At 35.1% G+C, this 12,642-nt stretch overlaps 1 protein-coding gene across 1 annotated transcript in view; it reads left to right on the top strand.

Annotated features, from left to right (window-relative positions):
* CENPE (centromere protein E) overlaps nt 1-12,642 on the top strand; it is a 102,501-nt gene that overhangs the window by 2,548 nt on the left and 87,311 nt on the right. Inside the window, exons 4-13 of the mRNA XM_053597356.1 lie at nt 295-413; nt 1,322-1,441; nt 1,846-1,927; nt 2,102-2,169; nt 2,325-2,390; nt 5,514-5,565; nt 8,019-8,106; nt 8,402-8,531; nt 9,556-9,675; nt 11,608-11,766. Coding sequence (XP_053453331.1) covers nt 295-413; nt 1,322-1,441; nt 1,846-1,927; nt 2,102-2,169; nt 2,325-2,390; nt 5,514-5,565; nt 8,019-8,106; nt 8,402-8,531; nt 9,556-9,675; nt 11,608-11,766 — 1,004 coding nt within the window. The remainder of the gene's footprint in view (nt 1-294; nt 414-1,321; nt 1,442-1,845; nt 1,928-2,101; nt 2,170-2,324; nt 2,391-5,513; nt 5,566-8,018; nt 8,107-8,401; nt 8,532-9,555; nt 9,676-11,607; nt 11,767-12,642) is intronic.

Raw genomic sequence — 12,642 nt, 5'->3', positions numbered from 1 at the left:
GACGCGGGCCCCATATTATTGAGGGTGGTGGGTTCAAACCTGCCCCAGCCAAACTGCAACAAAAAAATAGCCTGGCATTGCGGCAGGCGCCTGTAGTCCCAGCTACTCCGGAGGCTGAGGCCAGAGAATTGCCTAAGCCCAGGAGTTGGAGGTTGCTGTGAGCTATGCCACAGCACTCTACCAAGGGCAAGAAAGTAAGACTCTGTCTCTAAAAAAAAAAAAAAAAAAAGGTTCAGTGGGTAGTTTTAACCAATGCAGATTCATTTTTAATCTGTATGTACTTTGTTTCTGTAGGGACTATATTTGCCTACGGGCAGACTGCTTCAGGGAAAACATATACTATGATGGGTTCGGAAGATTACTTGGGTGTTATTCCCAGGGCAATTCATGACATTTTCCAAAAAGTTAAGAAGGTAAATAGCTGAATTTCTTATATTTGTTCACATGTGTATGTGTGTGTGCGTGTACATATATGTATGTAAAAGCAATGATTAAAAACTTAATGGTGTTCTTCTCTTATAATAATAAAAGGAAGTAGATTTATAGTTATCTCTTGATTATCCATGGGGAAAGAAGACAGGCATAGCATTGATTCACTTCTGTCCCCATAGACTTACACATAAAACTTAAAGATCTTTCATTCTTTCCCTTGAATCCTGCAATAATAGTACTGTCAACTGAAAGTAGTCATTAAACAACTGGCTATGCACAGTGGCTCATACATGTAGCACTCTGGGAGAATGAGGTGGAAGAATCCCTTGAGGGCAAGAGTTAGAGCCTAGCTTGGGCAATGTATCCCTACACCCCTTCTTACAACAACTGGCCAGGTGTGGTGGGTAGATCGCCTGAGCTCAGGAGTTCTAGACAAGCCTGAGCAAAGTGAGACCCCATCTCTATTAAAAATTGAACAGGAAAATCTTATCAGAATGGTTTGCTCCACACTGCTTTTGTGATTATAAAGAACAATAACAAGTGGATGTAGGTAAAGGAGAAGGGAAACGGGAGGCCGGAGTAGGCAACCTAATTAGTTAAAAGTTAGTTTTAAATGAGCGTTTCCATTAAGAACATCTGATTGTAGGGTTTTATTTTGAGCCTGGAGGGTTGCACTGGGTGCCTCCCTCTTCTAATTTTATAATACTTTAATTTTTTTTTTATTTCTGGAACAACACTTTTATATTTTTGTGTTTATTGCAAATGTAGAATCCTGGGTTTTGTTTTACAAGCATAACTTCTTTGATATATATATAAGCACATAAACACAGAATATTAGATTTTTATAATTGGATGCTTTCTGATGTTTTACATATTATTTTTCTTCCAGTTTCCTGATAGGGAATTTCTCTTGCGTGTGTCTTACATGGAAATATACAATGAAACTATTACAGATTTATTCTGTGGCACACAAAAAATGAAACCTTTAGTAATTCGAGAAGATGTCAATGTGAGTAACAGTTAAGGTGGTTTTGCAGTTGACTTATGGGGATTATTGTTTACCTTTAATTTTTAAAATATCTCTGTTTCTTTCTTTTTTTTGTTGGAAGTATTTATACAAATTCATCTTTTAAATAATATGCATAGTTTTAAATACTGATAGTGCTAATATTTTGGTTTAAGTGCCTAAAGGTAGCAGCATAGAAGTATCAAGTTAGAATTTGGTGTGCTTAAGTACAGAAAATAAACTGTAAGTATTTATGGAGTTGCTTGTCATATGCTTATAGAATGAGGATTCCATTTTCCACTTTTAACTTCCACGAATGAATTCTGTAATACTTTGTACCTTTTTAAAAAGCGAACTTTTCAGCAATTTCTGTTTCTTTAATTTTCCCATAATTAAACTTATTTCAGAGGAATGTATATGTTGCTGATCTCACAGAAGAAGTTGTTTATACATCAGAAATGGCTTTGAAATGGATAACAAAGGGAGAAAGTAAGATTTTATGCTGTATTTCTTTAAAACATTTATGAAAACTATCTTTTCAGTCAAGTGTGTTTAGGCCTCAAATCATAAGTTAAGTCATAATCATTAAGTTAAAATAAAATATTGGTTTTCTCTTTGGATTTTAATATCTATCCAGCTGAAATACAACTCTTTGTTTTGTAGAGAATAGACATTATGGAATAACAAAAATGAATCAGAGAAGCAGTCGTTCTCATACAATTTTTAGGATGGTAGGTAATATTCATTCTCTCTCTCTCTCTTTTACAGCATCTAACAGTAGGGTTTTATTTTGACCCCAGAATATTAGACTGGATATGCCCCCTCTTCTTATTTTATGATACTTTATTTTTTATTTATTTTTATACAAGTTTCTTATTCTATCTAGATTTTGGAAAGCAGAGAGAAGGGGGAGCCTTCTAATTGTGAAGGATCAGTCAAAGTCTCCCATTTGGTGAGTATTAATGAACAAGGATAAAGTACAGTGCCAAAACAAAATTTAATTTAGCTGCTGGGTATTTGGTTTAATATGAACTATTACCCCAACTAAATTGGGGGTGTGGAGGGGGTTCTATACATTGGCAGTTTCATCTTATCAGTAGCATCAAAATACTAGCTGAAATGTGGTAGAAAAAATTCATAGGATCTGTCTTCCTGTTATGTCATGACTGTCATCTCCTAAAAGTTAGATAAAAGAACTATAGGATTCGAGGCTTTCTCTAGCCACTAATGAAGTAGCATTTTTTTCTGTATACTTTTAAAAGTTTAAGTACTTTTAGAAATCGGGATTTTTTTGTTTGTTTGTTTGTTTGTTTGTATTAGCAGGCTCAGGCTGAGTTCTAACCCACCAGCCCTGGTGCATGTGGCTGGCACCCAAAACTCTGAGCTATGGGCACCAAGCCAGAAATAGGGATTTTTTTAATCTCAGCCAATATAATTTAGATTTGTATCATCAACAAACATCTAGGTGGGATGGTTAAAAAGTAAATCACATTATTAAAGGTTTTTCTTAAGTATAATAAGAAAATATATTTTGTATTATAAACACAGTGTTTTAAACTATAAACCTCTTGAAGGGAAGGGTGATAACTACATTCATCTTTGTAACCCAAACACATTGTACGTACTTTATGTTCAATCCATATTTGTTGGCTAAGTGAAATGAGCATTACACCAACACTCCTCCTTGCACATGAGTAAACTCCCGTTTCCGTCTTGCTGCACCGCATTATTGCCATCTTTCTTACTCCTTTCCTCTCCTTTACCTACATTGCATTTTTCTGTATCTTCAGGGCCTCAATTATGTAGCTTGACATGGATATGATTTGTAATTACCCTGTTTGATTTGAAAACTTAAGGGAAAAAAAGTAATAATATGTCTATTCCTCTTCATATTTTATAAAATCAGATTCTTAATTAAATGTCCATTCCTCACCTCATCTTAGTTTTTTGCTATAAAAGTATACAGGCAGTCCCCAGGTTACGAACAAGATAGGTTCTGTAGGTTTGTCCTTAGTTGAATTTGTATGTAAGTTAGAACAGATATATTCACCTATTACCTAAACAGTATCTTCCATTTGTAAGTCCGAGTTGCACCTTGGTTGAATATTTGTAACATGGGGACTTACAGTAATAGCCTCTGTGAGTCAGATATTTGTAACTTGGAAATTGCCTGTATAATTTATTTTAATCTTTAATCTTTTTATATTAAGTGTTTAATCTTGTTTTAATTTAACAGTAAAAAAATAGACTATTTTATTTTCCAACCCTGGCTTGTGATATTTCTCTATTCCTTAACTTTTCTTTTAATAACTTAGCTTTAATACTCGGCATCATCAGTGATCTATCTGGCAATTTTTCTCATACTGGGCTCATACTTCTTGGTGCTCATTATTTGTGGTCCATGTGGTCCAACCCTCTTTTCTACCCACTTACTGTAAGAATCTTCTTGGAAAGAAGTCCTCTCCTAAGAGTCATCTTCTGGCTCTTGGCAGCCCTTTTCTGGTTGTCTCCTGGCCTTGGTGGGATGACAATATTCAGTTTCTCTTAGCTCTGTCCTCAAGCATCCTCTCACCTTAGCTTCCCAAAGTGCTAGGATTACCAGTGTGAGCCACCAGCTTGGTCTCTGATTTTCTTGTAACGCATTCAGCATACTTACTGAACTTGTATCATGTTCTAAGCACGGTGCTGGGCTCTAAGATTAAAAGAATAAATAAAACATAACTCCACTGACTCACAGGTAGTTTCCCTAGCTCAAACCACTGTCACCTCTCACTTGGGTTGCTGCCCCAGCCTCCTGATGGGGCTGCCTACTGCTATTCGTGCATTCTGGACCTCTTCAATCCATCCTCCACCCTGAGGCCACAGTGGACCTTTAGAAAGTTGAGTCAAATTGTGTTACTGTCTTGTGTAAAGCCTCCAATGGCTTCCCAATGCATTTATAAAATTCACAGTTCTTAATCTTATGTACAAAGCCCTGCATAATCTGACCCCTAACTTCTTCTCTTCCCTATCTTATCTTCACTTTGCCAGTTGTCCCATACTTCCCTTTCTTTTTTTTTTTTTGAACACACCATGCACATTCTGCTTTGGGACCAAGAATGCTGGCAGTTCGTACTTTAGACTACAATTTCCCTTGATCTTTTCATGTCTCGCCCCCTCTTCTCTGTCATTTAGATCTTAGCTTAATGACAGGTCTTCCCTGTCACCCAAGCCAGCAAATCTACCTGGTCCCTCTCTCTACCCTCTTCCAACTCTATATTTAAATTGCCTCTGTTAAACTCATCACAGTGTGTTTTGTTATTTGTCTTTTTCCCCCTTCTCTACCAACCTTTGTGTGTAGAGTGTAAACTTGACAGCAGAGACCTTATTTGTTTGGTTCATTGCTGTATCCCCAGTACCTAATCCACCGAGCATGATAAACAGTCACTTTTTTTTCAGTAATACTTGTGAAATGAAAGAAAGGTCCTTGCTTTTAAAGATGCTACAGTGTAGTTACAATGTCCATAGATAAATCTATAGGTATTTTTTAAGAGTTCTGGATATGCACTTGAAGGAGCAATTCATTTAAGGTGTAGGGGAAGGATAAAATATGCACAGCTATCTTGAGGAGGTAATATTTGCCCTTTTATATAAAGAGTAAGAGTACAAGAGAATATGAGAACTAACTGAACAAAGGGAACAGCAAAAAGCTGGTACTTATAGAAATATGCGGGGGAGGTGTTGAAGAATATTGAGTAGTTCAGCTAGGAGTTTAAGAGTAAGGGATGAATAGATACAAAACTGGAGCAATGGAAGTGCCAGATTGTGAAAAATCATTCACCAGGCAACGTTTTGGACTTCATAGGAAACAGAATCTACACTGGTAGCATTATAGAGATTGTATTATACAGAAAGAAGTAACAGGTAGAGAATAGCTTGACTCAGAGAGAAAAGGGAATGCCTAAACAGTGAGATGGGAGACAAAGATACAGATGGGATATTCAGATATGCCATGTATTTAAATGTTCTTTTGGTAGTTTGGATTTTATTGTTTCAAAATACTTTGCCTAAAGATTTATTGTCATCTGTCTTACAGAATTTGGTTGACCTTGCAGGCAGTGAAAGAGCGGCTCAAACAGGAGCTGAAGGTAATAAAAACTCATGAAATACATTAGTTTTGTTTTTTTTTTTTTTACAGGATACCCAGTTAAATTTAAATTTATAATAGTCAAGGAATATTTTAATATTAAGTATTTCTACCCAAGTGGTATTAGGGTAATAAAAAATAGCAAATGTATTAAGAGCCCACCAAATATTGTGTGAGATATGTTTAATACTAAAATATTATTCATTGTTTATCTGGAATTTAAATTTAACTGGGCATCCTTTATTTTAATTTTTCAAGTCTAATCCAATCAAAGAAGTATTTTGGTCTTGATGTCTTCCTGTTTTTTTAGGATAAGTAATAGCACCAGACATTTTTAGAAACTGATAAAGTAATAAAAATAGGAATTATTTTCCGATAAAAGTCTTTTTTTTTTTTTTTTGGCCGGGGCTGGGTTTGAACCCACCACCTCCGGCATATGGGACCGGCGCCCTACTCACTGAGCCACAGGCGCCACCCCCTGATAAAAGTCTTTAACATAAAAATTAGTATTTCTAGCTGGCTAATTATTTGCTTTGGACTACTATAGCATCAGTTAAAAAACTAAAATCATACAAGTGATAAGATTGTATAGTTGGAAAGCCCATGCAAGAATCATCTAAAGTTTCAAAATTAATACAGAGATTGAAAAAGATAGTGGGGTACAAAATTAATATACAGATATTAATAACTCATAATAGAAACAAAAACCATTGTGATATCTAATAGACAAAAAGACTCCATTTACAGGAATGACTCAAAAGATGTACTATCTAGGAAGAAACAGTTTGCATGAAACTGACATAAAACTTAAATCTTTATGAAGGATGCAAACACTTAAAAATATGGAAAAGCATACTTTGATGAGAATATTCAAAATCATAAAGATTTATAGCCTCTCTCTGTTAATTTGTAGATTTAACACAATCCTAATAAAAATAAAATAAAATTTTTGTGTTGTTAAGGTGATTTTAAAATTTGTATGGGAAATTAAAAAGAGACAAGACTAGCCAAGAAAATTCAGAAAGTAGAATTTAACCCTACAGAATAGGGAAACATTATACTATCATAGTAATTAAAACAGTGTGAACTGTCAGCCCAGTGAAACAGAATAGAAAGGCCAAGAGTCCCAAATACATACATAACTTAAAGTATAATAAATGTGATCTGTCAAATTCATGAGGAAAAGACAGCTTATTCATGAGTTGATAGCCATTTGAAAACAAAAAAAAAGATTGGATTTATACATCATATGCTACACCAAGGAATGCATTATAAATGCCCAAAGAAGTCACCATCTAAAAAGAATCACAAGAATGATTGGAATTCATCTTACAGTGGGAAAGACCTAACTATGACACAAAGTACGTAATCTTAAACAGAAAACTGGGCAAAGAATATGAATGAGTAGTTCGTATTAAATGGTTTAACTCACAACTGTACTCTTGCCTTGTGCCCTGAGGAGAGCTGCTGATCCAGTGAGGATGAGATTTGTGCAGCAAAGCCGAGCTCATGGGTGGAGCCACTCAACTGAGCCTGCCCTACATCCACCAAACTAGTCTGTCTCCAGATCTGTGAACAAGAAATAAATGCTTTGTTTTAGCTAATTTGTTAAGTAGCAATATAACAGCAATAGTTAACTAATGCATCTGTGAAATAACATCTATTCAAAATTAGTTCTTCTAGTATTTTTCCCTTAACAGGAGGCAGGATAAATAAATTTTGATGTGTGTATACAATGGAATTCCATTCTTATAAAAAAGAATGGAAAAGGCCAATGCTTACTGAAAATGGAAATTTTTCCAATATATGTTACTAAATAAAGAAAAACAGTGCAAAGTAATGTGTGTAGACTGCTAGCATTTGTGTAAATAAGGAAGAGAGGTAATGAATATATGGACTTGTATTTTTAAATATCTCTGGAGTATCTGGTTTCCTGGTAGAGAGACAAACTGGTTGAATGAGAGATAAAAGTGGAAGGGAGCTTTTATAGAGTTGCTTTTTTTTTTTCTTTTTGAACCATATAAGCACATTAACAACTAAAAAATAAGGAATTAGAAACTAATTTGTTATAAGTCCATGGTTGCTTTTAATTTAGAGGTTAAAAAAATAGATATGAACTGAAGTGACAGAGGAGCTCTTTCAGAAATAGGATATTTATCCCTCATTCTTTTCCTTTTTCCCTTTTCATTTTTCTGTATTTATCCCTCATTCTTTTCCTTTTTCCCTTTTCATTTTTCTGTTTATTGTTTCTCTCGGATGATAACCTTTCTGATTTATGTAATAGATGATAGCAGTAGGAAGAGAGCTCCTCCTACCTGCGATATTTAAGTGGGCTCCGGTCTAATACAAAGCATCTCACCCTTTAATTTCTAGTTTATCTCAAATCGTACTGATAAATAAGTTCATCATCTAAAAAGGATCATCTTGGTTTTCATATTTGTTTAACAAATGCAGGTGTGCGACTCAAGGAAGGCTGTAATATAAATCGAAGCTTATTTATTTTGGGACAAGTAATCAAGAAACTTAGTGATGGACAAGTTGGGTAAGTCTGTCCCCTTGTGCACTTTCCAATTAATACTTATATTTCTCATTAGATTGAAAATTTTGATATTTTGGTGACAAACAAGTGTATTGATTTCTTCCATGTGTTAAAAGCTTTTTTAATTCTTTCTGTTTTTAAATCTTTTCAGATGTTAGTTTCAATCTGTCTCGCAGACCCTGTAAAGAATTAATCTTTAAAACTATGACTGATTTAAGTGTTCTGCACAAAGAAACTATCTTCTTTTGTTATATAAAAGTTCTTAAATCTTTTTCTTCCTAAATTCTGTTTTGCTCAGCGGTTTCATAAATTATCGAGATAGCAAATTAACACGAATTCTCCAGAATTCCCTGGGAGGGAACGCCAAAACACGTATTATCTGCACGGTTACTCCGGTGTCGTTTGATGAAACCCTTACAACTCTTCAGGTGAGTTTGATTTTTATTTCAAATTAATATGGGGGAAGATGAACTTCAACAAGAAAATAATCACTGAAATTAGGCATAGGTTATTTTTTAATTTAATTTTCCCAGTTTTAAATCCTTTGTTCTTACCACCACAAGTTTGCCACATCTAGTACTATTCTACTGAAATTGACTTGATATTTTTCTTTAAATGTGTCATTTTTCATATTTAATTTATTATAAAAGAAAACTTTTCTTAGTCCTATTAGTGAAAAACAACTATTACTTGCCACAAATAGAATGTAACAAAAAAAAAATTGTGCATGTATAACAAAATAATTCTTAAATTCCTGCCATCTAGCTGTTGCCTTTCTTGCCCTAAGCCTAAGGCCTGTATTTACTGTTTTAAAAAGGAAAGAAGAAATGAGAAATGTCAGTAGAATAGCTTTCTCAAAGAAGGATTTGATGTTATTTCATGTTATTTCATGTACTCACTTAGAATTACGTGTGCTGTACTCATTCTGAGAAGCATTGCTTTAACTGTTGAGCACTGGACCAAGGGTAGTAACAGAGGTACAGAGCTAGAAAACAGAGTCCTATTTATGAATTCTGTGACAAGGCTGATGACATTTGTCTTCCAACGTGATTGCCTTGGACTGACAGTTAAGTGGGTGATAAGTAGCTTAGACTTAAAAGGCAGGAGAGAACTTTTAGCTGGAACAAAACCACAGTGTAGAGAAAGCATTGCAGTTGACCTTGAAGGGTAAATGGGATTCCAGTAAGCTGATTTTGGAGGTGCCCTATTAGTACTTGTCTTCAAAATATCCTTTTCTGTTCTCCTGAAGACTATTAGCCAGGGTATGTTACCGACCATTGTTATAAAGACTTGTAATTTTTCCTGTGTTCAGAAGTATTAAGCCAACTAAAAAGAGTGTTGGCTTGCTTTCTTTTAAGACACTTAAGTATATGAAGCCTAAATATTATTAAGTTAGAATTTTTTTTAGCATTGAAGCATTTAGCACTTTGGGTTTTATTTTTTTTCCTCCAGTTCGCCAGCACTGCTAAGTACATGAAGAATACTCCTTATGTTAATGAGGTATCAAGTGATGAAGCTCTGCTGAAGAGATATAGAAAAGAAATAATGGATCTTAAAAAACAACTGGAGGAGGTGTGTATGAACCATTAATTTCAGTAAAGAGGAGAAACGAATATAGAATGGACATCTGCCCAAATGCTCTGCTCAGACTCTCAATTCCTGAATATCTGAGTTTAAGCTACAATTTAAGCTTAAAACAGTTTTTAATTGACCCACAAATGGATTAATAAATTGTGGTGTATGTACACCATGGAATATTATGCAGCCTTAAAAAATGGAGACTTTACCTCTTTTATGTTTATGTGGATGGAGCTGGAACATATTCTTCTTAGTAAACTATGTCAAGAATGGAAGAAAAAGTATCCAATGTACTCAGCTGTACTATAAAACCAATATATAATTACCCACACTTGCATATGAAAGCTATAACCCAACTATAGCCCAAGGTGAAAGGGGAAAAGGAGGAGGAGGGGAGGGGGGAGGATAGATGGAGGGAGGGTAATTGGTGGGACCACACCTATGGTGCATTTTACAAAGGTACATGTCAAATCAACTAAGTGTAGAGTATAATAACGTCTTAACACAATAATTAAGAAAGTGAGGTGGGACAGCGCCTGTGGCTCAGTTGGTAAGGTGCCGGCCCCATATACCAAGGGTGGTGGGTTCAAACCCAGCCCCGGCCAAACTGCAACCAAAAAATAGCCGGGCGTTGTGGCGGGCGCCTGTAGTCCCAGCTACTCGGGAGGCTGAGGCAAGAGAATTGCTTAAGCCCAGGAGTTGGAGGTTGCTGTGAGCTGTGTGAGGCCACGGCACTCTACCAAGGGCCATAAAGTGAGACTCTGTCTCTACAAAAAAAAAAAAAAAAAGAAAGTGAGGTAAAGGCTATGTTAACCAGTTTGTTATAAGTATTTCCAATTGTATATAAAACCAGCGCATTGTACCCCATAAATGCATTAATGTACACAGCTATGATTTAATTAAAAAAACAAAACAAAACAAAAAAAAAAACTGTGATTTACCCCCAGGAAAAATGAAGACTTGGTGGTAAATTGTCGATCATATCTCTCAGTTTTGTGCACATGTTCATACTGTCTTACTGCCAAATAATGTGCTAATTGAAACTCTTATATTACCCAAATATCTGTAATTATGTTTTTTGAAACTTAAACATTTTCCCCTGGCTGGAAGAATTCCCAGGTCATATGACAGGATTATGTGGACATACAAGAAGTTAAACAGAAAATTTTAATTTACTCCAAACTATAAGATTTTGGTTTTTTAAATAATTTTAGACTTTGTTTTTCATTTTCAAAGCACAAAATCTGAGATTATGAAATGGGCCAAGTAGAGATATTTAAAAATTTCACAAACATGAATTACATTAAAAAGAGATCATGAGTACAGTTATTTACAAACACCTCATATATTCTCATATAATCCTGAGTTCCTTTTTTTTTGCAGTTTTTTGGCCGGAGCTCGGTTTGAACCCAGTACCCGCCACCTCCAGTATATGGGGCTGGTGCCCTACTCCTTGAACCACAGGCGCCACCCATTCCTGAGTTCCTCTTTAACCCTCAGATAGCAATCTAATAATAAGCATAATCACCTACCATTTTTGTATGTTTTAATCATCATGGTTCCTTATTTTATAAAAATGTTGCATGTTAGTGATCTTTTTTAAAAATGAACTAAAATATCAAGTGGTAATCTTTTGAGAACATCTTTACCATTACTGTTGATATTCAAGTCTTTTTTATCACTTCTGCCTGTTATTCCTACATTCTTAGGTGATTAATAGAATTATTTTAACAGCATAATTATCTTATATGTGAGTAGAAATGGATATTTTATTTTATTATGTTTGAGACATTCTCATAGTGAGAATTAAAATTCACATAGAAATTTAATATCCTATTCTTTTAAGCTACTATCAAGGTTTTAAAATCTAGCTACATTTATCACATTAATTGGATTATGTTAATTATCCAATATTATAATTTATAGGTTTCTTCAGAGACTCGAGCCCAGGCAATGGAGAAAGACCAATTAGCCCAACTTTTGGAAGAAAAAGATTTGCTTCAAAAAGTACAGAATGAGAAAATTGAAAACTTAACACGAATGCTGGTAACTTCTTCTTCCCTCACATCACAACAGGAATTAAAGGTAAAACTTAAAGATGACTGCTTAAATTTAGTATTTGGAAATAGAATTGCTATTTCTATATGCTAATTATATAGTTGTGCACTTTTTATCCTTTGATGCAGTGTATTCAAGAAACCCAGAACATTTTGTTGTGTGTTTTCTACATATCAGCTACACCTAAGAGGTTCATTAAAGATACCAATCCCTGATTCCCACATGCAGGGTGGACATGAAGTTCATGTACAATTTACTATATTAAACTATTTTAAATTACATACGAGCTTTATGCCCTCCTTTGATTCCCGTTCAAGAAGTCTGGAATAAAGAATCTGTTTGCAGCATGCTTCTTTTTTTTTTTTCTTTTTTTTTATTGTTGGGGATTCATTGAGGGTACAATAAGCCAGGTTACACTGATTGCAATTGTTAGGTAAAGTCCCTCTTGCAATCATGTCTTGCCCCCATAAAGTGTGACACACACCAAGGCCCCACCCCCCTCCCTCCTTCTCTCTTTCTGTCTCCCCCCCCATAACCATAATTGTCATTAATTGTCCTCATATCAAAATTGAGTACATAGGATTCATGCTTCTCCATTCTTGTGATGCTTTACTAAGAATAATGTCTTCCACGTCCATCCAGGTTAATACGAAGGATGTAAAGTCTCCATTTTTTTTAATGGCTGAATAGTATTCCATGGTATACATATACCACAGCTTGTTAATCCATTCCTGGGTTGGTGGGCATTTAGGCTGTTTCCACATTTTGGCGATTGTAAATTGAGCTGCAATAAACAGTCTAGTACAAGTGTCCTTATGATAAAAGGATTTTTTTCCTTCTGGGTAGATGCCCAGTAATGGGATTGCAGGATCAAATGGGAGGTCTAGCTTGAGTGCTTTGACG

The sequence above is a fragment of the Nycticebus coucang genome, chromosome 1 (assembly GCF_027406575.1).
Source record: "Nycticebus coucang isolate mNycCou1 chromosome 1, mNycCou1.pri, whole genome shotgun sequence".
Lineage (NCBI taxonomy): Eukaryota > Metazoa > Chordata > Mammalia > Primates > Lorisidae > Nycticebus > Nycticebus coucang.
This window is presented reverse-complemented; position numbering and strand designations above follow the sequence as displayed.